The following is a 27,148-nucleotide window of genomic DNA, read 5'->3' as shown; positions in this document are numbered from 1 at the left end:
CCGCAGCAGGGCTAAAGGAAGAAAGAAACTACCTGCCCGGCGTCCAGAAATACATGTCCCGGGCGCTAGGAATCCAACAGCCCACCAGCTTCAAGTTAGGTTCACATCTCCGCATTCCTTCGGCTGTGTTTTGCGCAGGCACAAGAGTCTATTTATTTGAATGGAGTCCCATGCCCCAGGATAGGCACGAAAGAAGTCCCTGCACTACTTTGGAAAACGCAGCCCGCATGGGAACCTCGGTCCCCAGTACGGTTGTGATTTCCAGTGCGGGCGGCGTGCCATTAGAATTAATGGCACCCGGCCGGTGGGTCCGCATTCCTATGTGCGGATCCGCAGCGGCACCACCCGCACAGATGTGAACCGGGGGTCAAAGTCACAGGTGGCTCCTGGATAACGGAGGACAGACAAATACTTAATAAAGTATCCTCAGACCCAGGGCACCATTCTAGACCTGTTCCTCCACTTTACTGATGAATATACAAGGTGCTGGCTCAGAAAACACCTTCATTAAGATAAAAGATGAATGGGAGCCACACACCCATCTCCTTCATTCAGAAAATCCACAGAATAGCTGCAACCAGGATCACTCCACCCAGGAACCAGCACCTTCTTAAAAGCAGAACTACATTGTATCTGAGCACCGCAAACCAAAAGCACAATTTATTATGGCGGCAGTACTTCCCTCTGGCAGTACTAAGGTTGTTGGTTCGAAACCCAACCGCAGCACCACCTGCCTGGAATTTGCATGTTCTCCCTGTGCGGGTTTCCTCCGGGTACTCCGATTTTCTCCCACACTGCAAAGACATGCCGGTATGTTAATTGGCTCCTGTCCAAATTGGCCCTAGTACATTATATATATATATATATATATATATATACACACATACACAGTGGGGATCGAAAGTTTGGGCACCCCAGCTAAAAATTTGTATTAATGTGCATAAAGAAGCCAAGGAAAGATGGAAAAATCTCCAAAAGGCATCAAATTACAGATTAGACATTCTTATAATATGTCAACAAAAGTTAGATTTTATTTCCATCATTTACACTTTCAAAATAACCGAAAACAAAAAAATGGCGTCTGCAAAAGTTTGGGCACCCTGCAGAATTTATAGCATGCACTGCCCCCTTTGCCAAGCTGAGACCTGCCAGTGTCATGGATTGTTCTCAATCATCGTCTGGGAAGACCAGGTGATGTCAATCTCAAAGGTTTTAAATGCCCAGACTCATCTGACCTTGCCCCAACAATCAGCACCATGGGTTCTTCTAAGCAGTTGTCTAGAAAACTGAAACTGAAAATAGTTGGCGCTCACAAAACTGGAGAAGGCTATAAGAAGATAGCAAAGCGTTTTCAGATGACAATATCCTCTGTTCGGAATGTAATTAAGAAATGGCAGTCATCAGGAACAGTGGAAGTTAAAGCAACATCTGGAAGACCAAGAAAAATATCAGACATAACAGCTCGCAGGATTGTGAGAAAAACAATTCAAAACCCACGTTTGACTGCACGATCCCCCCAGAAAGATCTGGCAGACATGAGTTGTGGTCCACTATTCCACTATAAAGAGATACTTGTACAAATATGGTCTTCATGGAAGAGTCATCAGAAGAAAACCTCTTCTACGTCCTCACCACAAAAATCATCGTTTGAACTTTGCAAATGAACATATAGACAAGCCTGATGCATTTTGGAAACAAGTTCTGTGGACCGATGAGGTTAAAATTGAACTTTTTGGCTGGAATGAGCAAAGGTACGTTTGGAGAAGAAGGGGCACAGAATTTAATGAAAAGAACCTCTGTCCAACTGTTAAGCATGGGGTTGGATCAATCATGCTTTGGGGTTGTGTTGCAGCCAGTGGCACAGGGAACATCTCACGAGTAGAAGGAAAAATGGATTCAATAAAATTTCAGCAAATTTTGGATGGTAACTTGATGCCATCTGTGAAAAAGCTGAAGTTAAAGAGAGGATGGCTTCTACAAATGGATAATGATCCTAAATACACCTCGAAATCCACGGGGGATTACATCAAGAGGCGTAAACTGAAGGTTTTGCCATGGCCTTCACAATCTCCTGACCTCAACATAATTGAAAATCTATGGATAGACCTTAAAAGAGCAGTGCGTGACAGACAGCCCAGAAATCTCAAAGAACTGGAAGACTTTTGTAAGGAAGAATGGACAAAGATACCTCAAACAAGAACTGAAAGACTCTTGGCTGGCTACAAAAAGCGTTTACAAGCTGTGATACTTGCCAAAGGGGGCAGTACAAGATATTAACTCTGCAGGGTGCCCAAACTTTTGCCGACGCCATTTTTTTGTTTTCTGTTATTTTGAAAGTGTAAATGATGGAAATAAAATCTAACTTTTGTTGACATATTATAAGAATGTCTAATCTGTAATTTGATGCCTTTTGGAGATTTTTCCATCTTTCCTTGGCTTCTTTATGCACATTAATACAAATTTTTAGCTGGGGTGCCCAAACTTTCGATCCCCACTGTATATATATATACATACATACACACACAGTATCCACCTCTCACATTTCCATAAATATTTGATTCTCTCTTTTCATGTGACAACACTGAAGAAATGACACTTTGCTACAATGAGACGTAGTCAGTGTACAGCTTGTATAACATGTAAATACACACACACACACACACACACACACACACACACACACACACACACACACACACACACACACACACACACACACACACACACACACACACACACACACACACACACACACACACACACACACACACACACACGCTTTGCATGCATTTCTGATGATGAAAAAAGGCTCCGGACAGCATCTGGGCATGGAACAGTTAAAAACGCTTCTAAATGCAAATGCTTATAAACGCGGTTTGCTGCGTTTACAAGCGTTTGAAATGCCGGTATAATCTACCCCTGAACGCAAATTTGGTGCGTTCAAAAAAAATGACTCTAAACTCAACCGACTGTAAAGGACGATGTGTACACGGACACATAGGAAAACATTAGGGAGAGTTCAGGGGCTGCTGGGAAAAAACGCTGAACAGCTCCTGAACGTGCGTTTATCATCTGCGGTGTACATGGAGCCTAAAGGGAAGAGGCAGCAACCCTATACGTGAGCCGGAACAGGAGATCAGATCTACCGCTGTACTCCTATAGGAGGTGGTTGGCAGGTGGTTAAAGAATCCCAAAAAGCAGAAATTGGTAAAACTACTCATATTTCTGTGCTGCAAAAATAAAAAATCCCTTTTGGAAAATGGAGTGTCCTGTGTGTTTTTTTCATAACGGATAAGCAATACGTAGTTGTGATCCTTTCCTCGTAGGAGACGTTGGATATCCAGTAATGGCTGCTGATAAAGTCTACACCTTGGTCGATGGCTAGGATACGGTAAGTCACATACAAGTCTGCTGTCAGAATACAATCATCAAACTCTGGAAGTGGGATTTCTTTTGTTGCGATAGTCTGGATGGCTCACAAACAATGAAAGGTCTCCTAAGGCTGTAACATTGCCGCCATAATCTGCCCTCCGGATTATGAATGAACATCTCCAAGACGAAACAATTTGTTCGGCGTTTGGCGGGTGAGGGGAAGGCCGAGAAGAGAAAACAACGCACTTCAATTTTCTACAGCGCAACTGAATCTTAATCATCCTGAAATGTAGCTTCCAGCTGAACGTTTATTACATCCACAAATCATTACAAATCGGGCCGAGGAGCTTATTGATTTCCAAAGTCACGTCTTGTGTTCAAAAACGACACCGCTTGCCTACTGGGCACTTGTACCCCCTTCCTGCCCAGACCAAATTTTCAGCGCTGACGCACTTTGAATGACAATTGCGCAGTTATGCAACACTGTACCCAAACTACATTTTTAGCATTGTTGTTAGACAAATAGAGCTTTCTTTTTGTGGTATTTAACCCCTTGGCACTTAAGGGTTCCCGGACCTTTAAGGGTTTCAGAAGCCGAGAGGCGGGGCGAGGTTTAAGGTCATGTGACTGCCATGATTCGCTGTCACGACGGTCACATGATCGGGAAAGGTCCCGATCGAAAGAGCAGATAGGGACCTGTGAGTACCGGACATGTGTGCTGGGAGTGCACAGGGCGCGTGCTCTCGGCACATATGTTCTCTTTCACTAGAACGTAAATGTGTGGCCGCTCGGCGTCTAGGCCCAGACGCCGGGAGGCTGCACATTTGAAGAGGTTAATCACCACTGGGGGTTTTATTTTTCACTAAACGAAAAAAAAATAAATAAAAATTTGGGGAAAAAAAAAAAAAAAAGTTTTAGTTTCGGTTATAAAAAGTTTTGTAAATAAGTGATTTTTCTCCTTCACTGATGTGTGCTGATGGGCATTGATAGGCAGCACTGATGGGTACTATTAGCCGCACTGATGGGGCTACACTGATCATCAGATTGTAAGCTCGAAAGAGCAGGGCCCTCGATCCCCTCATGTTTTGCATTGTATTGGTATTGTTCTGTCACATGTTCTGTCCCCCTTTGTAATGTACAGCGCTGAGCGAACCATTGGCGCTTTATAAATACTGTATAATAATAATAATCAGGGCACTGAGGCTCAGTTCAAAATTGCTTTGTCAGCAGGTGTCAGATAGGCGTTTGGGAAGCGTTTTTACCGCTTCTCAAACGCCTATGAAAATTCTGCACATGGCAGCACACAGTGCTGTTCACACTGAAGCGCGTCGAGGCAAAACTGGCACCTCATGTTGAGTCAGGAGGAGTTGAAGCCTCCCATTCAAATCTATGGTGCTGCTCCACACTAGAATCAGATCACATGCGTATTCTGATTCTGCACATCGCACAGCGTTTTGCATACCAATTTCGGGGTGTTGTTAACATGCACACCCGCAGCGGTTCGCATGAACGGGGTGCGATTCGAACTGAAAACACAAAAAATTCCGCACCGTGTCAATGTGAACCAGGTCTTAAAGCGGAGTTCCACTCAACCTATCAAAAAATAAAAAAGTCAGCAGCTACAAAAACTGTAGCTGCTGACTTTTAAAAAACAGCCACTTACCTGTCCCTCGGTGTGTCCCCCGCAGCCCGTTTCACCGCCTGTCCTGTATTCCAGGAGGCCGGCATCTTCAGTGTGGGCACCCGGGTGTGACTGCTTGCGGCTTCACAGTCGGGTACCCACTGCGCATGAGCGAGTAGCACTGCGCTTCGTGAATGGTCCTGTAGTCTTTTAGGACCTGTCACGTGTCCCAAGAGACTACAGGGAGGGAGGGAGAGAGGACACCTTCCGCTTCCGATCGCCTAGGCCAGGGGTAGGCAACCTGCGGCTCTCCAGCTGTTGCAGGACTACAAGTACCATCATGCCTCTGCGAGTCATAGCTGTAACTGTCAATTTTGCAATGTCTCATGGGAAATGTACTTCCACGGCGATCGGACCGGATGTGTGAGCGGGTACCTATCAAATTCGGGTACCCACTTCCCCCCCCCCCCCCCCAAGGTGCCAATCCTTAATGGGGAGCAGTCCTTAAAAGGGGAACTTCCCTTTTGGGTGGAACTTCACTTTACCTCAAGAGACCTTCCCAAATGCCCAGAATGCACTGAAAAATAGTAAAAAATTAACTATTTCAGACATTTTGAGAGAAATAGAGAGAGCAGAAGCAGAGAGAGCAGTATGTGTTGAGATGTGTTTCTGGTTGTATTCACTATGGATCCCATCATGAGCATAATGCGGTGCGTTCTACCATTGTTTCCTTCATGCGAAACCTGGAACTGACTGCGCTGGTGTACCGGATCCATTTGAATACATGGAAAAATGTATTCCTTAAAAATATAATCCTTAAAGCGGAACTTCCCCTTTTGGGTGGAGCTTCGCTTTAAAGAGGAACTTCACTGCCCTTGGGTGCCCTGTATTCATTTTTTTTCTTCTATTGTTTTATCCCGAATTAACATAATCCAGTGAATCCTCTGCTGTAACCTTCCGACACGTTGGGTCCCGCATCACCATCTTCCTCTATGACATCACTGGGAGCCGAATTCCTAGTTTTTGCACCCGACGACACACTTCTAGCTCCGCCCTCCTCCAGCTGCTCTGTGGAAGCCGATGCCTCCTGGGACATCTGATGTTCCTATACCTGGAAGCATCAGAAGCAAATGAAGGGGTCATCCTGAGAAAGGCGGCAGATGGAGCATGAATTGAATTAAATCACAAAAAAAAAAAAAAAAAAAAAGGTATTAGCTGGTGGAGGGGGGAGGGTCACAATGACACAAAGTCGTTTTCCTGTGCGACGGTCCCCTTTATGTGGAGTCTTCTATGCTATATTATATCCCACTTGATACAGATACACACTATAATGCACAGACCATTGTGCTCCCTGTGCCTTGACATTCTGTGGTCAGATCATACTGTAGCCGCCAGGATAAGGAAAAGAACAAACAAACAATTCTTTACACAATAATCCCAGCGAAGCCCTGGATGAAAGCAAGTTTGTATTTGATTGTCTGCCCACAAATCAGCCTCAAATTGATACATCTGTGTAATTATGGGCAGCACAGTGGCTAAATGGTTAGCACTCCTACCTGGCAGTACTCGGGTCGCTGGTTCAAATCCCAACTATGGCACCACCTGCCTGGAGTTTGCATGTTCTCCCTGTGCCTGCGTGGATTTCCTCTGGGTACTCTGGTTTCCTCCCACACTCCAAAGACATGCTGGTAGGTGAATAGGCTCCTGTCTAAAATTGTCCCTAGTATGTGTATGTATGAATGTGAGTTAGGGACCTTAGATTGTACGCCCCTTGAGGGTTAGGGACTGATGTGAATGTACAATATATATGTAAAGCACTGCGTAAACTGACGGCGATATACAAGTACCTGAAATAAATAAATACATTATACAGAAAGAAACTCGCATTGTATTTATTGCCAGAGGAAGGAACAGTCTACACCAGGGGTCTGAAAAACTTTCTAAACAAAAGGGCCAGTCAAACTTTAGGGGGGCCAGACTGTGGCTAGCAGGACTAGAAAATGACCTCAGTGAGAGTAAACCACGTCCCCTCTTTGGTATGAAAGAGCCCCAACCTTGGCGTCGGGTGGGAGGAAGAGAGCCCCAACCTTGGCGTCGGGTGGGAGGAAGAGAGCCCCAACCTTGGCGTCGGGTGGGAGGAAGAGAGCCCCAACCTTGGCGTCGGGTGGGAGGAAGAGAGCCCCAACCTTGGCGTCGGGTGGGAGGAAGAGAGCCCCAACCTTGGCGTCGGGTGGGAGGAAGAGAGCCCCAACCTTGGCGTCGGGTGGGAGGAAGAGAGCCCCAACCTTGGCGTCGGGTGGGAGGAAGAGAGCCCCAACCTTGGCGTCGGGTGGGAGGAAGAGAGCCCCAACCTTGGCGTCGGGTGGGAGGAAGAGAGCCCCAACCTTGGCGTCGGGTGGGAGGAAGAGAGCCCCAACCTTGGCGTCGGGTGGGAGGAAGAGAGCCCCAACCTTGGCGTCGGGTGGGAGGAAGAGAGCCCCAACCTTGGCGTCGGGTGGGAGGAAGAGAGCCCCAACCTTGGCGTCGGGTGGGAGGAAGAGAGCCCCAACCTTGGCGTCGGGTGGGAGGAAGAGAGCCCCAACCTTGGCGTCGGGTGGGAGGAAGAGAGCCCCAACCTTGGCGTCGGGTGGGAGGAAGAGAGCCCCAACCTTGGCGTCGGTGGGAGGAAGAGAGCCCCAACCTTGGCGTCGGTGGGAGGAAGAGAGCCCCAACCTTGGCGTCGGTGGGAGGAAGAGAGCCCCAACCTTGGCGTCGGTGGGAGGAAGAGAGCCCCAACCTTGGCGTCGGTGGGAGGAAGAGAGCCCCAACCTTGGCGTCGGTGGGAGGAAGAGAGCCCCAACCTTGGCGTCGGTGGGAGGAAGAGAGCCCCAACCTTGGCGTCGGTGGGAGGAAGAGAGCCCCAACCTTGGCGTCGGTGGGAGGAAGAGAGCCCCAACCTTGGCGTCGGTGGGAGGAAGAGAGCCCCAACCTTGGCGTCGGTGGGAGGAAGAGAGCCCCAACCTTGGCGTCGGTGGGAGGAAGAGAGCCCCAACCTTGGCGTCGGTGGGAGGAAGAGAGCCCCAACCTTGGCGTCGGTGGGAGGAAGAGAGCCCCAACCTTGGCGTCGGTGGGAGGAAGAGAGCCCCAACCTTGGCGTCGGTGGGAGGAAGAGAGCCCCAACCTTGGCGTCGGTGGGAGGAAGAGAGCCCCAACCTTGGCGTCGGTGGGAGGAAGAGAGCCCCAACCTTGGCGTCGGTGGGAGGAAGAGAGCCCCAACCTTGGCGTCGGTGGGAGGAAGAGAGCCCCAACCTTGGCGTCGGTGGGAGGAAGAGAGCCCCAACCTTGGCGTCGGTGGGAGGAAGAGAGCCCCAACCTTGGCGTCGGTGGGAGGAAGAGAGCCCCAACCTTGGCGTCGGTGGGAGGAAGAGAGCCCCAACCTTGGCGTCGGTGGGAGGAAGAGAGCCCCAACCTTGGCGTCGGTGGGAGGAAGAGAGCCCCAACCTTGGCGTCGGTGGGAGGAAGAGAGCCCCAACCTTGGCGTCGGTGGGAGGAAGAGAGCCCCAACCTTGGCGTCGGTGGGAGGAAGAGAGCCCCAACCTTGGCGTCGGTGGGAGGAAGAGAGCCCCAACCTTGGCGTCGGTGGGAGGAAGAGAGCCCCAACCTTGGCGTCGGTGGGAGGAAGAGAGCCCCAACCTTGGCGTCGGTGGGAGGAAGAGAGCCCCAACCTTGGCGTCGGTGGGAGGAAGAGAGCCCCAACCTTGGCGTCGGTGGGAGGAAGAGAGCCCCCGTTTTAGTAAATCTCCCCCACTGTGCTTTCAGGGCCGTGTATCCTCGCGACTGTCATAATGAGAGCAGCGGGTTAGTCCACACAGTTGTCGTGTCCCAATTGCCATGAATTAGAAATTCTGAAGGCCCTCTGCACACTGGTATATACCCTTTCAAGCAGATTATGCAATAAAGAGGGATATTTAGTTCACACATATTGCAATACATGCTTAAATTGGCCAACTGCAACAAAGTAATCCCTCTCTGGCCAGTCCTACTCTGCTCTGCTCTGGTGTTAATATGTGGTTACACCCCTTGAGCACCTGATGGATAAATGCATGCACTAGCTGTTAGGATTTGAGCACAGGGATTTCTTGTTTGTTGGGTCAGTAGCCAGACCTGAACCTTGTAGCTCCCCCCATTGTGTCTTTTCCCCTATGCTAGCTACTGTGGACACAATGCTTTTGCATAGGCAGAGCAGAGTAGGACTGGCCAGAGAGGGATTACTTTGACGCAGTTGGCCAGCTTAAGGATGTATTGCAATATGTATGAACCAAATATCCCCCTTTATTGCATAGTCTGCTTGAAAGTGTATATAGCAGTGTGCAGAGGGTCCTTCAGAATTTCTGGTGTTAATATGTGGTTACACCCCTTTAGCACCTGATGGATAAATGCATGCACTAGCTGTTGGGATTTGAGCACAGGGATCTCTTGTTTGTCCAATTGCCATGAATGGGACTTGCCTTCATACTACACTAGACACTTTATCTTCAGTGTTCAGCCAAGAGACCACAAGATGAAGATAAACCATCAAAGGAACTTCTTCAAATAAAGGTTTTCAACAGAACAGAACAGACAGCCTCTTTAGTAAATGAGTCAGAGGCGGTTATGTACGAAGCCCTGGTTCACACTGAATGTGCCGTTGAAATTGTGAGACTTCACTTGAAGTTGCACAATTTCAAAGTCGCATGTCAGTGCGACTTCAGGTGTGACATCTGTGCGACGTCTTGCATACATGTCTATGCAAGCTGCACCTGTAATCACAAAAAAAAAAAAAAAATATGTTAATGACCATTCACACCTCACATTCCTCATGAAGACCCCCTGCCAGGTGACCTTAATGACTCCCTCCACCAGACACCTTTCCCACCCTTGGAAACAAAAGAAATGTTAATGAGCAACTCACACCTAAGCTAATCTCAACACATACTGCTGTCTCTGCTTCTACTCTCTGTATTTCTCTGAAACAGTCTAAAATAGTTAATAATTTTCCACTATTCTGGGCATTTGGGAGGTTCTCCTGTGCTTATCTTTAAAAAACGCTTCTAAACACAAACGCACATAAACGCTTTATGCAAATGCAGCTAAACAGACATTTTTTAACCTCCGTTTTCCAGCAGTCAGTTTCCATCGTTCAGAAGTGTCCCGTGTACATGGGGCCTAAAGCTATAGAGTGCAAAATCTGGTGCAGCTCTGCATAGAAACCAATCAGCTTCCAGGTCTTTGTCACAACTTAACTGAACAAGCTGAAAGTAGAAGCTGATTGGCTGCCATGTACAGCTGCTCCAGTTATAGTGAATTGCCCCCGCACCTCTTGTGACGAGTAAAGTGAACCTGTCCTCCAGTGTGACACAGACGGCCTGCGCACAACTCAGCACAAGTGCCAACACAAACTACCCTGTACAGTGTACTGGGCTGAGCGCCTGTGTGAATGAGCCCTGGAGCTAAAAGTGCTGCCTAAGGCCTGACACCGGCCGTGACATACATGCGTTTAGAGGACATTTCTAAAAGGCATTTGAATGCATGGAATGGTTTTAAATGGTAAAGGCATACTATGCAGTTACTTGTGTACAGGGGCTGTCAGTTTAGATTTGCTTAGAGAAAACAGATATGGATCCAGGAGCTGATCAGATACTTTGATCACATGTAGACACATACGTTTACGCCTCATTCACACCTGCATATGTGCAGACACAGCGGGGTTTCCTGAGAACAGCTGGGGGAAAGGCTCTTCCTTTTTTGCAATGAGAGGCGGACAACACCAACAACCATTCCCCTGTAACCTGTGGACCGCCAGCCCCGGATGAGGACCGCCAGCCCCGGATGAGGACCGCCAGCCCCGGATGCGGACCGCCAGCCCCGGATGCGGACCGCCAGCCCCGGATGCGGACCGCCAGCCCCGGATGCGGACCGCCAGCCCCGGATGCGGACCGCCAGCCCCGGATGAGGACCGCCAGCCCCGGATGAGGACAATTTGGGAGAGTGCAAAATCAGGCTCATGTCTGCATAGAAACCAATCAGCTTCTAACCTCAGCTTGTCCAAGTAAAGCTGATTTCCATCCAAAAGTGGAAGCTCCGATTATCTGCCGCCCCCCCCCCCCCCCTTTCTGCTGCCACATTTGGCACCTTTTGAGGAAGGGGGGCGCACTTGCAAAAAATCCAAAACACACCGCAGGAACTGATCAAACGCAATCTGCATAGGTGCAAACGTAGCCTTACACAGGTTAGTCAGGATAGGTGTTAGGAAGGATGAGCCGAGAGTTTTAAGTCTAGTTGGAGTTTGCCTGAAATTCCACTTTAAGTACAAAGAGGTGCATGCCACTTCCTGGACCTCTCTATGTTGTTTACAGAGGTTCACCGAACTCTGATATTATAACGTTCAATACACTCCAGACCTCGGAGGGGAGAGATAAGGCCGCTCTGCCTCGTCCCTACTCTCTCCTGTCATGTACAGGGCAGCACAGTGGCTAAATGCTTAGCACTTCCGCCTGGCAGTACCGGGTCGTTGGTTTGAATCCCAACCACGGCACCACCTCCCTGGAGTTTGCATGTTCTCCCTGTGTCTCCGTGGGTTTCCTCCGGGTACTCCGGTTTCCTCCCACTCTCCAAAGACATACTGGTAGGTGAATTGGCTCCTGTCTAAATTGTCCCTAGTATGTGTATGTATGAATGTGAGTTAGGGACCTTAGATTGTACACCCCTTGAGGGTTAGGGACTGATGTGAATGTACAATATATATGTAAAGTGCTGCGTAAATGGATGGTGCTATATAAGTACCTGAAATATATAATGTACCCGCCAGGACTGATCCAGACACATTATACAATGGTTCACGTGCTGCAGCTGCCTGGGAGCCTTGAAAATGGCGCGCACTATCACCATCAGCCATCTACCATTTCCTTTCTAACATCTGCTGGTATAGAGTGTGGGCAGAGCATTGAAACCTCAGTGTTCTCCTAACATCCTGCTATGAGGAGATATCAGCAATAGATACTCATGGTAAACAAAAAACGGTTATCACAGAACGCGCCACAGTCACAGAACGCGCCACAGTCACTGGACAATTTGTAAAAAAAAAAAAAAAAAAAAAACACAGGCGAGGAAGGAGATCCCTTCTGCCACACTCCTGACAGACAGGGTGGATTTACGAAGGCAAATATGCTCTTCACCTGCATGGGAATTTGCCCAGAATTCAGTGAATGTGCTGAATTTTCATATTGAAAAGAATACCCAATCATGTGCAAGCGTAAAAAAAAAAAAAAAAAATTAAAAAAAAAAAAAACTTTTCTTGCACAAAAGACTGCTTGAGTCTGAGGAGTTTTTCAAGCATTTTTGCATTAAAAAAAGCGCCTGAAAAGTTCAAGAAAAACCTCTTCCCTGTGTATGTGACTGTATATCTATGTATGTATGTTTTCACACTGAGGCATTTGCAGTGTAAAACCTCCTGCTTGTGGCATGTTTGGGGAGTTAAAGACACCCCAAAACACCTCTTCCTATTGAAGTCAATGGAAAACGCCTGAAAAAAACCCGAAAAGACCCATTAGAGGGTCACAGAAATGGATGAATTTCATGTGAACGTTGAATTTGAGTGATCGGGCATGTTGGAAATTTTTTTAAAGATAAGCGCAGGAGAACCTCCCAAATGCCCAGAATGCACTGAAAAGTGGTAAATTATCAACTATTTCAGAGAAATACAGAGAGTAGAAGCAGAGACAGCAGTATGTGTTGAGATTAGCTAGGTGTGAGTTGCTCATTAACATTTCTTTTGTTTCCAAGGGTGGGGAAGGTGTCTGGTGGAGGGAGTCATTAAGGCCACCTGGCAGGGAGTCTTTATGAGGAATTTGAGGTGTGAATGGTCATTAACATATCTTTTGTTTCCAAGGGTGGGAGAGGTCTGAGGTGTGAATGGTCATTGACATATCTTTTGTTTCCAAGGGTGGGAGAGGTCTGAGGTGTGAATGGTCATTGACATATCTTTTGTTTCCAAGGGTGGGAGAGGTCTGAGGTGTGAATGGTCATTATCATATCTTTTGTTTCCAAGGGTGGGAGAGGTCTGAGGTGTGAATGGTCATTGACATATCTTTTGTTTCCAAGGGTGGGAGAGGTCTGAGGTGTGAATGGTCATTGACATATCTTTTGTTTCCAAGGGTGGGAGAGGTCTGAGGTGTGAATGGTCATTATCATATCTTTTGTTTCCAAGGGTGGGAGAGGTCTGAGGTGTGACTGGTCATTAACATATCTTTTGTTTCCAAGGGTGGGAGAGGTCTGAGGTGTGAATTGGTCATTACAATGTGTGACAAGCTTGGTAGGAACATCCTGTGTTCAGTGTTTTGTCCATCTGAGTACCTTGAAAACACTTTGCATGCATTTTTCATGATGAAAAAAGGCTCTGGACAGCATCGGGAACTGGAAGAGTTAAAAAAAAAATTTCAAACGCAAAAGCTTAGAAATGCGATTTGCTGCGTTTTGCGTTTGAAACGCTGATAAAAAATCGACTGCTGAACGCAAATTTTATGCGTTAAAAAAAACAACTGTAAACTCAACTGCCTGTAAATGACTGTAAACGGTGATGTGTACACGGACACATAGGAAAACATTAGAGAGAGTTCAGGGGCTGATGAAAAAAAAAACGCTGAACAGCTCCTAAACGTGAGTTTATCAGCTTCAGTGTACATAAGCCCTTAAAAAAAAAAAGTGGCGTTTAATTTTAAAGGGCCCATTTTCATTTCTGTGGCGTATTAACCCACATCATGACACGCATTTAACATGTGCTGTATTAAGGCTCCACACTGAAATGAATGGTCTGCCAGCATTCCAAACATCCCGAAAACTGGACACTTCACAAAATTTGTAATGCAACAATGTGACACAATGGGACATCACCTGAAGTTCCATCAGCCCCAGAATTGTACATCTGATATGACCCTAATGCAGGCCATAGACAGGTCAAAAGCAGCCATTTAAAAAAAAAAAAATGAAAAATCAGCCGTTCAATAGGCCGACGTTACCACCAACAGTAAAGAAAAAGAAAAAAAAACGGTTGATTTTCGTCCCGTCTATGGCCGGCATTTGATTACTTCTATCCCTTGCAGAGAGCTCCGCTGTTATATTTGACATGCAAAAGTCTTGCGGATGCAACAATGTATCCATTTGTATCCATTTCGGATACAGATGTTTTTATTCGGATACATTTGTTGCAACCGCAAGACTTTTCATGTCAAATATCATAGAGGCCTGGAATTCTTTTTCTTCTTCTTGCAGGTCACGGCTCATGCACAGATTTTTTATCGGTAAAAAGATCGGCTGATTTGCCCATCATTGCCGGGAAAAAAAAAAAATCGGCCGATCGGCAAAATTGACTGATTTTTTTCCAACTTCACGGCCGACCAATTAACCCACTAACGGTGTGAAAATCGGCCGATTTTCGACCCATCTATGGCCTGCATAATGCCTCGTACACACGGTGAGAATATTGGAAGAATGGTCGTCTGGTTTTTTTGTTTGTTTTTGTTTTTTTTGCATGCTTGTCTCATATCAATAATGAAGAGTTTGCTAAAGTTAGGAAAATCCTCGGAATACAGAATAAATCCTCGGCAGTGACGTCCTGTACTGTCCTGTAATGTATTCTTTTGTTGCCAATAGCGATGCCTGGCGATGGGGTTATCGGCGCTTTGCTGATAAAAAGAAGATGCGGATCATAATAACTGACTGAAGCGCAACATCGCGTCCCATCAATATTACATCGATTTTAACCCCTCGCCTGCCGGGCACTTCAGCGCTGTCACACTTTAAATGACAATTGCGCGGTCATGCAACATTGCACTCATATGAAATTTTTAGCATTTTTTTCACACATATAGAGCTTTCTTTTGGTGGTATGTACTCTCCGCTGGGGGTTTATTTGTTGTGCTATAAACAAGCAAAAAGTTGAAAAAAAAGTTTTTCTTTGTTTCTATTATAAAATTTTGCAAACAGGTAATTTTTCTCCTTCACTGATGGGCACTGATAGGCAGCACTGATGATGCTGAACTGAAGGGCGGCACTGCTGGGCACAGGTGGGGGGCACTGCTGGGCACACATGGGGGCACAGGTTGGGGGCACTGCTGGGCACAGGTGGGTGGCACTGTAGGGCACACATGGGGGCACAGGTGGGGGGGCACTGCTGGGCACAGGTGGGTGGCACTGTAGGGCACACATGGGGGCACAGGTGGGTGGCACTGCTGGGCACAGGAGGGTGGCACTGCTGGGTGGCACTGCTGGGCACAGGTGGGGGGGCACCGCTGGGCACAGGTGGGGGGCACAGGTGGGGGCACTGCTGGGCACAGGTGGGGGGCACAGGTGGGGGGCACAGGTGGGTGGCACAGGTGGGTGGCACAGGTGGGGGGCACTGCTGGGCACAGGTGGGGGGCACTGCTGGGCACAGGTGGGGGGCACTGCTGGGCACAGGTGGGGGGCACAGGTGGGGGGCACTGCTGGGCACAGGTGGGGGGCACAGGAGGGTGGCACTGCTGGGCACAGGAGGGTGGAACTGCTGGGGGGCACTGCTGGGCACAGGTGGGGGGGCACTGGTGGGGGGCACAGGAGGGTGGAATTGCAGGGCATTGGTGGGTGGCACTGATCAGTGCCCTGATGATCAGTGCCGATCCCTTCGCTGACAATTGCCAGTTATCGGCTGTAAAAGGGTGAGGAAAGTTGGTGTCACGGGGCTGTGATAATAAATTAGGATTGTAATGAGAAAAATAATAAAAATAATAATAATAATATTTAATAATAATAATAATAATAATATCCGACACTTTCAATTGCGTCAAAAAAAAAAAAAAAAAAAAAAAAAAAAAAAAAATCGCATGTCGCAGCTGGCTCACTAATGATGCGAAAAACGAACGACTTGACAATTTTGTTCAGTTTTCTGACTCGTCTCTAGTCCGGTGTGTTGGTATCACGTTTGTTGGAACAATCTTGCCGCAAAGCACATCAGTATGTGACGCAACGCGCGTTTACGCTTCAATTTGAACACAATAAAGCAGAACTGAGGGGGAGGGGCCAAATCTTCTCCATATAACAGAAGGTGTGAGAGAAGACAGGGACAGCTCACTGACAGCCAGCAATGGAATCTCCCCTCCCCCCCCCATCTCCTGTCACCTCCATGTCACCATTGTACTCACAATTCCACCATCCAGTGTCCCTCCAGTATCAGCGTCCAGTTCCCGGAGGTGACAGTCAGGACGGAGCTCTCCTTCTCCTCCGCCCCGCACAGTCCGGATACCCAGCCCAGCACCAGCAGGCCCAGAGCCGCCTTCATCCCGACCCAAGGCCGCACTGACACCGCAGTCACCATGACAGCCCTCCGACTGGATCAGGAAGTCCGATCAGTAACCCCGCCCACACGCCGATCATTTACCCCGCCCCTCCGCCGAGTGGATGATCGATAACACCGCCCCCTGTCAGATCGTTAACTACGCCCCCAGCCCGAGGAGAACTGGCGGGAAATATGATTGACGAGGAGGTGTCGAGCCGCACCCCCCCCCCACAATGTGACATCAATCGCCTCCCGGAGATCTCATCGTCTTTTTTTTATTACTGTTTATTTTTATTATATTTAAAAATATTTGTATTATCAGAGCCCCATGGCACCAATCACCTCCCCATGACTGAATTATTATTATTACGATTATTATTATTAACATTTTTTAAATTATATATATTTTTATTATCGTTTTTGCCATTTTTTTATTATTTATGTTGTTATTGTTATTATTATTATTACTTTAACTATACTTTTTTAATATTATCATAAATTGTTATTACTATTATTGTTATCATTATCATCCGTATTAATTATCACAGCATATTATTAATATTAATTATATATTTTTTATTATTTTCTATTATTAATGTTATTTTTATTATTTATAGTATTGTTGGTATTATTATTTTGTTATAATTTTTAGTTTGAGTTTTGTTATAGTATGATTATTATTATTTTGTGTTAATTATATTTTTTATTTTTTTTTTTTAGCATTCTTATTATTATATTTTTGTTATTTATAATATTAATTTGTGTTATTATTATTAATTTGTATTAATTATATTGTTTATTATTAGCATTTTCTTTATAATTGTGTTTTTATATTTATAATATTAATTGGTGTTATTATTATTGTTATTATTTCGTATTAATTATATTTTTTATTATTATCATTTTTATTATAAATGTTATTTTTATTATTCATATATATATATATATATATATATATATATATATATATAAAATATTATTTTTTCCTCATTATCATCCTAATTTATTATCACATCACTGTGACACCAAACACATCCCCCTCCCCTCGATATCATTTAATACTATTATTATTATTAATATTTATAATATTATTGTGGTTACTATTATTATTTTATTATAATTTTTATTTTTTTCTCAATATCACCCTAATTTATTATCACAGCACTGTGACACCAAACACCTACCGCTCCCCCTGACTGAATTATAATTTAATATTATTATTATTGTTCTTATTTTTTATTAATTTTATTTTTTATCATTATTATCCTAATTTAATATCACAGCATCATGACACCAAACACCTCCCCCTCCCCTCAACTAAATTATAATTTAATACTATTATTATTATTAGTATTTATAATAATATTGGGGTTACTATTATTATTTTCATTTTTTTTCTCAATATCATCCAAATTTATTATCACAGCACTGTGACACCAAACACCTCCCCTCCCCCCAACTGAATTATTATGTATTATTAATATTATTATTAATTATTATTATTATTTTGAGTATTATTACTGTTATTTATTATCACAACACCAAGCACCTCCCCCTCCCCCTGACTCAATTATTTAATTTTATTAATATTATTTATTATTATTATTGTGAGTATTATTACTGTTATTTATTATCACAACACCAAGCACCTCCCCCTCCCCCTGACTCAATTATCATTTAATTTTATTATTATTATTATTATTAATTTGAGTATTATTACTGTTATTTATTATCACAACACCAAGCACCTCCCCCTCCTCCTGACTCAATTATCATTTAATTTTATTATTATTATTTAATGTTATTATTATTATTTATTATTATTATTATTATTTTGAGCATTATTACCGTTATTTATTATCACAACACCAAGTACCTCCCCCTGACTCAATTATCATTTAATTTTATTAATATTATTTATTATTATTTATTATTATTATTGTGAGTATTATTACTGTTATTTATTATCACAACACCAAGCACCTCCCCCTCCCCCTGACTCAATTATCATTTAATTGTATTATTATTATTATTTAATTTTATTATTATTATTTTTTATTATTATTATTATTTATTATTATTATTGTGAGTATCATTACTTTTATTTATTACCACAACACCAAGCACCTCCCCCTCCCCCTGACTCAATTATCATTTAATTTTATTATTATTATGATTTATTTTTATTTATTATTATTATTGTGAGTATTATTACTGTTATTTATTATCACAACACCAAGCACCTCCCCCTCCCCCTGAATTATCCGGAGTATTATCTATCACACAGGGCTCCGTATTCCTGTACTCCGCACCGTGACACAAGCAGAGAGATATGAAGGAAAATAAATCCATCTCTGTATAATATACACGATGTGACAATATAATTCCCGGAATGCCCGCGGCGTAGCGCTGCTGTAGGAAGTCGCACTGCCATTCGCACTCCAGCAAGTTCTGACGTTCTAACTCGCTCTCTCCTGGGTGTGAATGGCACGAGCGATTTAAACTTCACCTCGGGTTTTTTTTGTTTTTTTAATAAATTGTCCCCCAGAAGAAGGCGTAGATCGCTGAATGTTACAGCTGACAGGCAGCATTTTTTTTTTTTCTCTTAAATGTCAGTTTAATTCCGCAGTCTGGCCGCACCGCCGCTCTACAAATAGATTTCCTTTCTGGTAATTGTAGTTCTTTGAATGATAAAGTTCTGCGTTTTGCGTTTTTTTTTTAAAAATAATGTTTTTGACTTTTTGAGATTAAACATCCAGTAAAAAAATTTGTAAAAATCAAATTTCATCATAAATTTCAGCCAATGTGTATTCTGCTTTGTGTCTTTGCTGAAAAAAAAAATCCTAATCCGTGTAAAAGAATTGGTTTACGTGACAGTGATAGCGTCCACAAACGGCGGTATAGATAATGGGATTTTTATTTTACACCACGTTCCAAATTATGCAAATTCTATTTAAGTGTCACAAAGATGACATATTTTGTTTTTCAGTGTAACTCATGGATGGCATTGTGTGTCAGGGCTCTTTTGATCACTGAAAACAATCTCGGACACCTGTGATAATTAGATTGGCCGGTGAGCCCAATTTAACTAGTTGCCGACCGCAGATAGCCGAATGACGGCTACACTGCGGCCGGCCAGTTCTGAGTGGACGTCATATGACGTCCTCCCAGAACGCGCTTTCCTGCGCGCACCCGGCGATCTCCATAATCACTGTGTCCTACGGACACAGCTGATCACGTGATGTGGTAAAAGGCCAATCACAGCGGCCTTTTACCACGTGATCAGCGGTGTCCAATGACACACTGATCAGAGGGAAATGCAAGTGCCAGTTCTCGGCTGCACTTTCCTCACGCTGTCAGATCGGCACCGATGATCGGTGCCCAGCAGTGCCACCCGCAAGTTCCGCCCACCTGTGCCAAGCAGTGCGCCCACTAGCTCCGCCCACCTGTGCCCAGCAGATCACCCACCTGTGCCCAGCAGATCACCCACCTGTGCCACTCTGCAGTGTCACACACCTGTGCCCAGAAGTGCCACCTACCTGTGCCCACCAGTGCCACCCACCTGTGCTGCCCACCAGTGCAGCCCAGCAGTGCTGCCAGTCAGTGCCCAGCGGTTGTGCCAGTCAGTGCCGCCAGTCAGTGCCCAGCAGTGATGCCAGTCAGTGCTGTCTATCAGTACCCATCATCAGTGTCACCTATCAGTGCCGCCTATCAGTGCTGCATATTAGTGCCGCCTATCCGTGCCACCTCATTAGTACTGCCTATCAGTGCCCTTTAGTGTTGCCTATCAGTGCCGCCCATCAGTGCTGCCTCATCAACGCACATCAGTGAAGGAGAAAAATTACCTGTTTGAAAAATTTTATAATAGAAACAAAGAAACTTTTTTTTTTTTTTTAATTTTTTTGCACTTTTTTTATTTATAGCGCAAAAAGTAAAGTGCCCAGTGGCGATTAAATACCACCAAAAGAAAGCTCTATTTGTGAGAAAAAAATGATCAAAATTTCATATGGGTACAATGTTGCATGACCGCGCAATTGACAATCAAAGTGCAGCAGCGCTGAAAGCTGAAAATTGGCCTGGTAAATACGGGGGTATAAGTGCCTGGTAGGCAAGTGGTTAAGGAAAAACTACTAAAGATTGCCGTTCCACGTTATTAACCACTTCCCGTCCATCCGTTGTATATAAATGGTTGGACGGTGGCAGTGCAGGGGCGGGTGGCCATTTATAAACGGCCTCCCCGCACCCTGCTTGTGCGCGCTCCCTGGGAGCACGCAGCACCGCGATCCGGTGCCCGCTGTGTCCTCCGGACACAGTGGAACACCGGTCGTCGGACGGGACCTCTGTGCAAGGTCCCGATCATGTGATAACTGATTGGCCAATCAGTGATCACATGCAAAGTAGTAAGCAAGATGTCACTTGTGATATCATTGCTTACTACGTGTGAAATCTGTGAATGATCACAGAGGTCACATGGTACAAGGCTATTCACAACAGCCTTGTACCATGTGACAAGGTGTGACCAATCACAGCTCACTCAGTACTTCTCATTGACTGCAAGAATGCAGCCAGAGAGAAGGAGAAAGGATTGCTTTTACATCCTATATGGGTATAAAAGCAATCAGTGTAAAAAAAAAAAAAAAAAAAAAAAATCTTCATCACCCCCCACAAGTAGTACAGTGTCACCATGGTGACACTGTACTGCTAGGGTGACAGTATGTAAAAAAAATAAATACATAATATAAAAATGTAAAAATTTTTTTTAAAAAATTATAATTTTTGGTTATAAACTAATTTGGATTTTATTTTTACTAAAAAGATAACGGAATAAATTTTGGCCAAGATTTATGATGAAATATTAATTATTTTGCAAAATTTTATAAAAAAAAAACTTTTCAAAATTTTTGGACTTTTTCATTTACATAGCAAAAAAAATTAAAATCCCAGCGGTGAATAAATACCACCAAAATAAAGCTTTATCTGTCTAAAAAAAATGGTAAAAAATTCATTTGGGTACAGTGTTGCATGACCGCGCAATTGTCATTCAAAGTGTGATAGCGCTGAAAGCTGAAAATTGCCCTGGACAGAAAGGGGGTGAAAGTGTCCGGACAGGAAGTGGTTAAGCAGAGCACCATTTTCAAGCAATATGGGGAAGATAAAGGATCTCTCTGCTGCCAAAAAGAGTGAAATAGTTCGATGCCTTGGACGAGGTATGAAAACATTCGATATTTCACGAAAACGTAAGCGTGATCATCGCACTATGAAGAGATTTGTGGCTGATTCAGAGCACAGACGGGTTGGTGCAGATGAAGGCACATTGAGGAAGATTTCTGCCAGATCCATGCATCGGATCAAGAGAGCAGCTGCTAAAATCCTATTACATAGCAGCAAACAGATATTTGAAGCTGCTGGTGCCTCTGGAGTCCCACAGACATCAAGGTGTAGAGTCCTCCAGAGTCTTGCAACTGTGCATAAACCTTCTATTCGGCCACCACTAACCAATGCTCACAAGCAGAAACGGCTGCATTGGGCAGAAAAATACATGAAGACTAATTTTCAAACAGTCCTGTTCACTGATGAGTGCTGTGCAACCCTGGATGGTCCAGATGGATGGAGTAGTGGATGGTTGGTGGATGGCCACTCTGTTCCAACAAGGCTGCGACATCAGCAAGGCGGTGGTGGAGTCATGTTTTGGGCCGGAATCATGGGAACAGAGCGGGTCGGCCCCTTTAGGGTTCCCGAAGGTGTAAAGATGACCTCTGCAAAGTATGTGGAGCTTATGACTGACCACTTTCTTCCCTGGTACAGAAGGAAGAACTATGCTTTCCGTAATAAAATCATCTTCATGCATGACAATGCACCATCTCATGCTGCAAATAATACCTCTGCATCAATGGTTGCTATGGGGATAAAAGGAGAGAAAGTCATGGTGTGGCCTCCATCCTCCCCTGACCTCAATCCTATTGAGAACCTTTGGAGCATCCTCAAGCAAAAGATCTATGAGGGTGGGAGGCAGTTTACATCCAAACAGCAGCTCTGGGAGGCTATTCTGACATCTTGCAAACAAATTCAAGCAGCAGAAACTGTCCAAAAACTCCCAAGTTCAATGGATGCAAGACTTGTGATCTGCTATCAGATAAGGGCTCCTATGTTACAATGTAACGTGACCGGTTCAAATGTTTACAAAGTTAAAATGTTGTTAAAAGTTTGACTGAAATAGCTTTTGATTTCAGTAAATATGCTGCAAACACAACAAATGACAATTTTCAGTTCTTTACAACCTATAAAGTGTTTTGAAACTTCCTGTGCGGAATAATTTGGAACAAAAATCCTGTTATCATTAGGAGATTTGTTCAATAAAATGTGAATTGTACTCTTATAGTTGTAACATGAGAATTCTGCCGACTCCTTAATTGCACGCAAATGTGCGGCCGCTCGCGGTCAAGGCCGAGATGCCAGGAGGCCGCACATTTGTGTAAGGCCAGCACCAAGATGTTAAAGTAACCACATTTTGTTGCTTTTCAACCTGAAATGAAGACAGACCAAAAGCGGTAACCCCCAGCTACACTCGGGCTTACCATGCGGCGTTGCTCAGGGATTCCCTGCAGCGCTTACCTTGTCCTTCGCTCCCGCGATGCGTCCCCTGCAGCGTCCCCAGCCATCTCCTCTGGCCGATGCCGGCATCCGGCTTCCGTGTCCCGTTCCCTGCGACGTCGGGACGTACGGGCGCCGGAACCAGCGGCAAATCTGAAAATTTTAAAAAATTACATTTTTTTTAAAACGATTATTTCATAGCAAAACATTGCTGTTTCAAAGCATTTCACATACATTTTGTCCCGAGTGCTTTGTCCGGCGCCCTGCCTGCATTTTTACTGTTCTTTCTGCCTGGAAACTGAGAAACGTCCATGGCGTCCAAAAAGCGTCCCTTTAGGTCAAAAGCGGTTTTAGACCGGCTAGAGAACAGCGATAGTAAATCAGAACCACTTGCAGAATTGAGTGATAATGATTCGTGGGGGAAATTCCTCATCAGACACTGAAAACGATTTTGCGACTTTCCTCAGTGATGTGCGAACTTGGCGCTCTATTTCACATTTCAGTGTTTTTGGTTTGATTATATTATTGAATTAAATGTATTATTATATTATTATTTTTTATGATTATTTATTAAATTATAATTTATGATTTTGTTTTTCAAGTTTTATCATCCCCGGGATGTTTAGTAGACTCTTGTTCGGACAGATTTCAGTGAGTTATTCCTAAATTACAGGCCTACAATAAAGAAAATACATATTTACATGCAAAAAAAATGTACCGCTTTCAGCACCAAAAATCTGAAATAATCATACCGCTAGGGAGGATAAAAGGCCGGGAGGCACCGGCGCCAAGGGGTTAAGGGGGGCGGGGTTAAATCTTTTTTAAACCCACTGTACATGTTAAAGTTGCCGTCCGCTGAACTCGGCCGATTCAAGTAGAAAGGACCACCCTGTGGTTGGGGCGTAGGGGTGTCGGCTTTTAGGAATTAAAACAGATGGTAAAGACATAACCGGGCGGCACAGTGGCTTAGTGGTTAGCTAGTCTGCCTTGCAGTAATTGGGTCATGGGTTCGATTCCTGACCATGTTGCCTCCTGCGTGGAGTATGCATGTTCTCCCTGTCCTTGTGTGGGTTTCCTCCGGTTTCCTCCCACACTCCAAAGACATGCTGGTATGTTAATTGGCTCCTGTCTAAATTGTCCTAGTTTCATCCCTGGCCATGTGGGATCTCCTGCATGGTGGGGGTTGGGGAAAGACCTGGCAACCTACCCTGTAAAAATAATTGCTAAGAGAATTCATGGAAAAAGTTGCTTACGAGTGACGGTCCATGCAAGGGTCAAATGCGACTAGATAGATAGACATAACACCCCCTCACCGCCTTGTCAAACACCCTCCGTAGAGTGATCCACCACAGATCGCTCTTCAGAAGGCTTCCGCATGCCTAAATGAAGGCAAACGTCGCGACAGGTTAGCTTTAGTCATTCCGACGTGTAAAGAAGTTGTTACAAATTATTTCATCTCAGGAAACGCTTTTTTATTAAGCAACCATTACATATTTTTTTGACGTTTGCAGTAGGTGCTCCTGAACCTCGCTGAGCATCGCCGCGCCTTGTACTGTTTTGTGTTATTTATACACCCGAATCAAAGAAAGATGAAGAATATAGATGGGAGCGTCCCAGAGGCGCATTTATCATAAGTAAGCTTCACATAACAAATATTAGAAGTGCGGCTTGCCTGGTGATAAATGGAAAATGTCGCAGATTTCAAACTGTTTCCTTCTATTTGACATTTTCATTCCGGATTTTCCCTTTTTTTCAAAGTCATCATTAATATTTGTGAAGGATAAAAGTACTTAATGTTCTGCTATCTTTCTTTCGGTTTTTATACGGCTTTTTATTGACTTTTATGTAGTTTTAAAATGAGGTGAATGCCTGGAGAAAATACATCGGTGATGGCAATGATTTTGTACTGTTCTGTCTCTCCAATCTAAGATTGATTGTGATCTCTGTAACTTACAGCTGTGATGAGATAGCGATAACTCCAATCTTAGTTGAATGACACAGGCAGTGACTCGATCAGATGACACCTTGTAGATCTTGTGACGTTTATTCCATAAACTGAGAGAATCTTACAACAATGAACATCGGATAAGTCAAAAGATCATAATGTGATCTACTTCATGACATGAGGCTAGAAGCTGAAATGCATTACTGGGAAAAGGGGTGGGGCTATCTATACAGCATGAACTAAACCAAAGGGAAGGGAGGAGCAGAGACAAAATACAGAGAACACTTAAAGGCATATGACAGTCATGTGAAACATGACATGTACCTTCAATATTACTTTGCTGTATGCGCTCTGTGTTGGACCTGAATCTTAGCCGGGGGGGGTAATAGGAGATTAATATTAAAAGATTAAAATATTGTTAAAATGGTTCTACAGCTTTAAGGTTTTTTACTATAATGCAGGGGTCTTCAAACAAGGGGTCAGTATACTGTCCTTCAGACTTTAGGGGGGCTGGACTGTGGCCATCGTAAGTAGAAAATGTTCCGGCTGTAAATTTGGAGCAAACTATGCCCTATCTGAGGTGTCAGTGAGAGGAATTGTGCCCCATCATTTGTGTCATTGGGAGGAATTGTGCCCCATCGTTGGTGACATTGGTAAGAATTGTGCCCCACCATTGGTGTCATTGGGCCCCATTGTTGGTGTCATTAGGAGGAACTGTGCCCCATCGTTGTCATTGGTAGGAATTGTGCCCTATCATTGGTGTCATTGGGTCCTATTTTTGGTGTCGTTGGGAAGAACTGTGTCGTATAACTGGTGTCATTGGCAGGAATTGTGCCCCATCGTTGGTGTCATTAGGAGGCATTGTGCCTCATCATTGGTGTCATTGGGAGGAATTGCGCCTTATCATTGTTGTTGTTGGTCCCCATTGTTGGTGTCATTGGGAGGAACTGTGCCCCATCGTTGTTGTCATTGGTAGGAATTGTGCCCTATCATTCGCGTCATTGGGCCCCATTGTTGGTGTCATTAGGAGGAACTATGCCCCATCATTTTTGCCATTGGTAGTAATTGTGCCCCACCATTGGTGCCATTGGGCCCCATTGTTGGTGTCATTAGGAGGAACTGTGCCCCATCGTTTTTGCCATTGGTAGTAATTGTGCCCCACCATTGGTGCCATTGGGCCCCATTGTTGGTGTCATTAGGAGGAACTGTGCCCCATCGTTGTTGTCATTGGTAGGAATTGTACCCCACCATTGGTGTTATTGGGCCCCATTGTTGGTGTCATTAGGAGGAACTGTGCCCCATCGTTGTTGTCATTGGTAGGAATTGTGCCCCACCGTTGGTGTCATTGGGCCCCATTGTTGGTGTCATTAGGAGGAACTGTGCCCCATCGTTGTTGTCATTGGTAGGAATTGTACCCCACCATTGGTGTTATTGGGCCCCATTGTTGGTGTCATTAGGAGGAACTGTGCCCCATCGTTGTTGTCATTGGTAGGAATTGTGCCCCACCGTTGGTGTCATTGGGCCCCATTGTTGGTGTCATTAGGAGGAACTGTGCCCCATCGTTGTTGTCATTGGTAGGAATTGTGCCCTATCGTTGGGTCCCATTTTTGCATTTCAATGATTTTTATTAGTTTATAAACATTTAAAAAAAATAGGAGCAACAAGACACGCCCACGCCCATCAATTGCACATAAAAAAATAAAGAAAACAGTGCTCTAACACCAAGAGAGCAAAAGGTGCGCCCACACAGGGGCTATCAATGGCACATAATAGACAAAAACATTGGTATAACACAGACAGTAACTCAAACTAAAGGCAGCTATCCACTGCCGCACCAAAAAGAAACAGAAATAGAAAAGGAAGGAGGAGTGCAAAAGGAAAAAGATGACAAGGCCATGAGCAGGGGTGCGGGAACGCCAATACCGAGCACCATCACAACCGCAGGCTAGCGGGGGGGGGGGGAGCGGGGGAAAGGTATATTGCAACCACGGCTCCCATATTTTCAAGAATTTCTATTGGGAGTCGTTACAAATACTCGCCATCTGTTCATTGAGCATCATAGTGGTCATACGGTCCCGCACCCCCTGAAGTGGGACAAACGGGCTCTTCCAGGCCTGAGCAGTTGTTCTAGTGGCCGACAAAAACAAATAGGACGCCAACTTCTGCTGGTGAGCCAAGAGCAGGGGGTCCCATTTTTGGTGTTGTTGGGAGGAACTGTGTCCTATAACTGGTGTCATTGGAATTGTGCCTCATCATTGGTTTCATTGGGAGGCATTGTGCCTCATCGCTGGGGTCA

General features: G+C 44.8%; 1 protein-coding gene across 1 annotated transcript in view; it reads right to left on the bottom strand.

Annotated features, from left to right (window-relative positions):
• Positions 1-16,393, bottom strand: part of TMX4 (thioredoxin related transmembrane protein 4) — an 89,967-nt gene extending 73,574 nt beyond the window's left edge. Inside the window, exon 1 of the mRNA XM_089680622.1 lies at positions 16,183-16,393. Coding sequence (XP_089536748.1) covers positions 16,183-16,355 — 173 coding nt within the window. The 5' untranslated portion in view covers positions 16,356-16,393. The remainder of the gene's footprint in view (positions 1-16,182) is intronic.
• Positions 16,394-27,148: the final 10,755 nt, after the last annotated feature.

The sequence above is a fragment of the Staurois parvus genome, unplaced genomic scaffold (genome assembly GCF_062004578.1).
Source record: "Staurois parvus isolate SC_StPar_1 unplaced genomic scaffold, SC_StPar_1.0 ptg000248l, whole genome shotgun sequence".
NCBI lineage: Eukaryota > Metazoa > Chordata > Amphibia > Anura > Ranidae > Staurois > Staurois parvus.
Note: the sequence above shows the minus strand (reverse complement) of the source record. Positions and strands in the feature narration are given on the sequence as shown.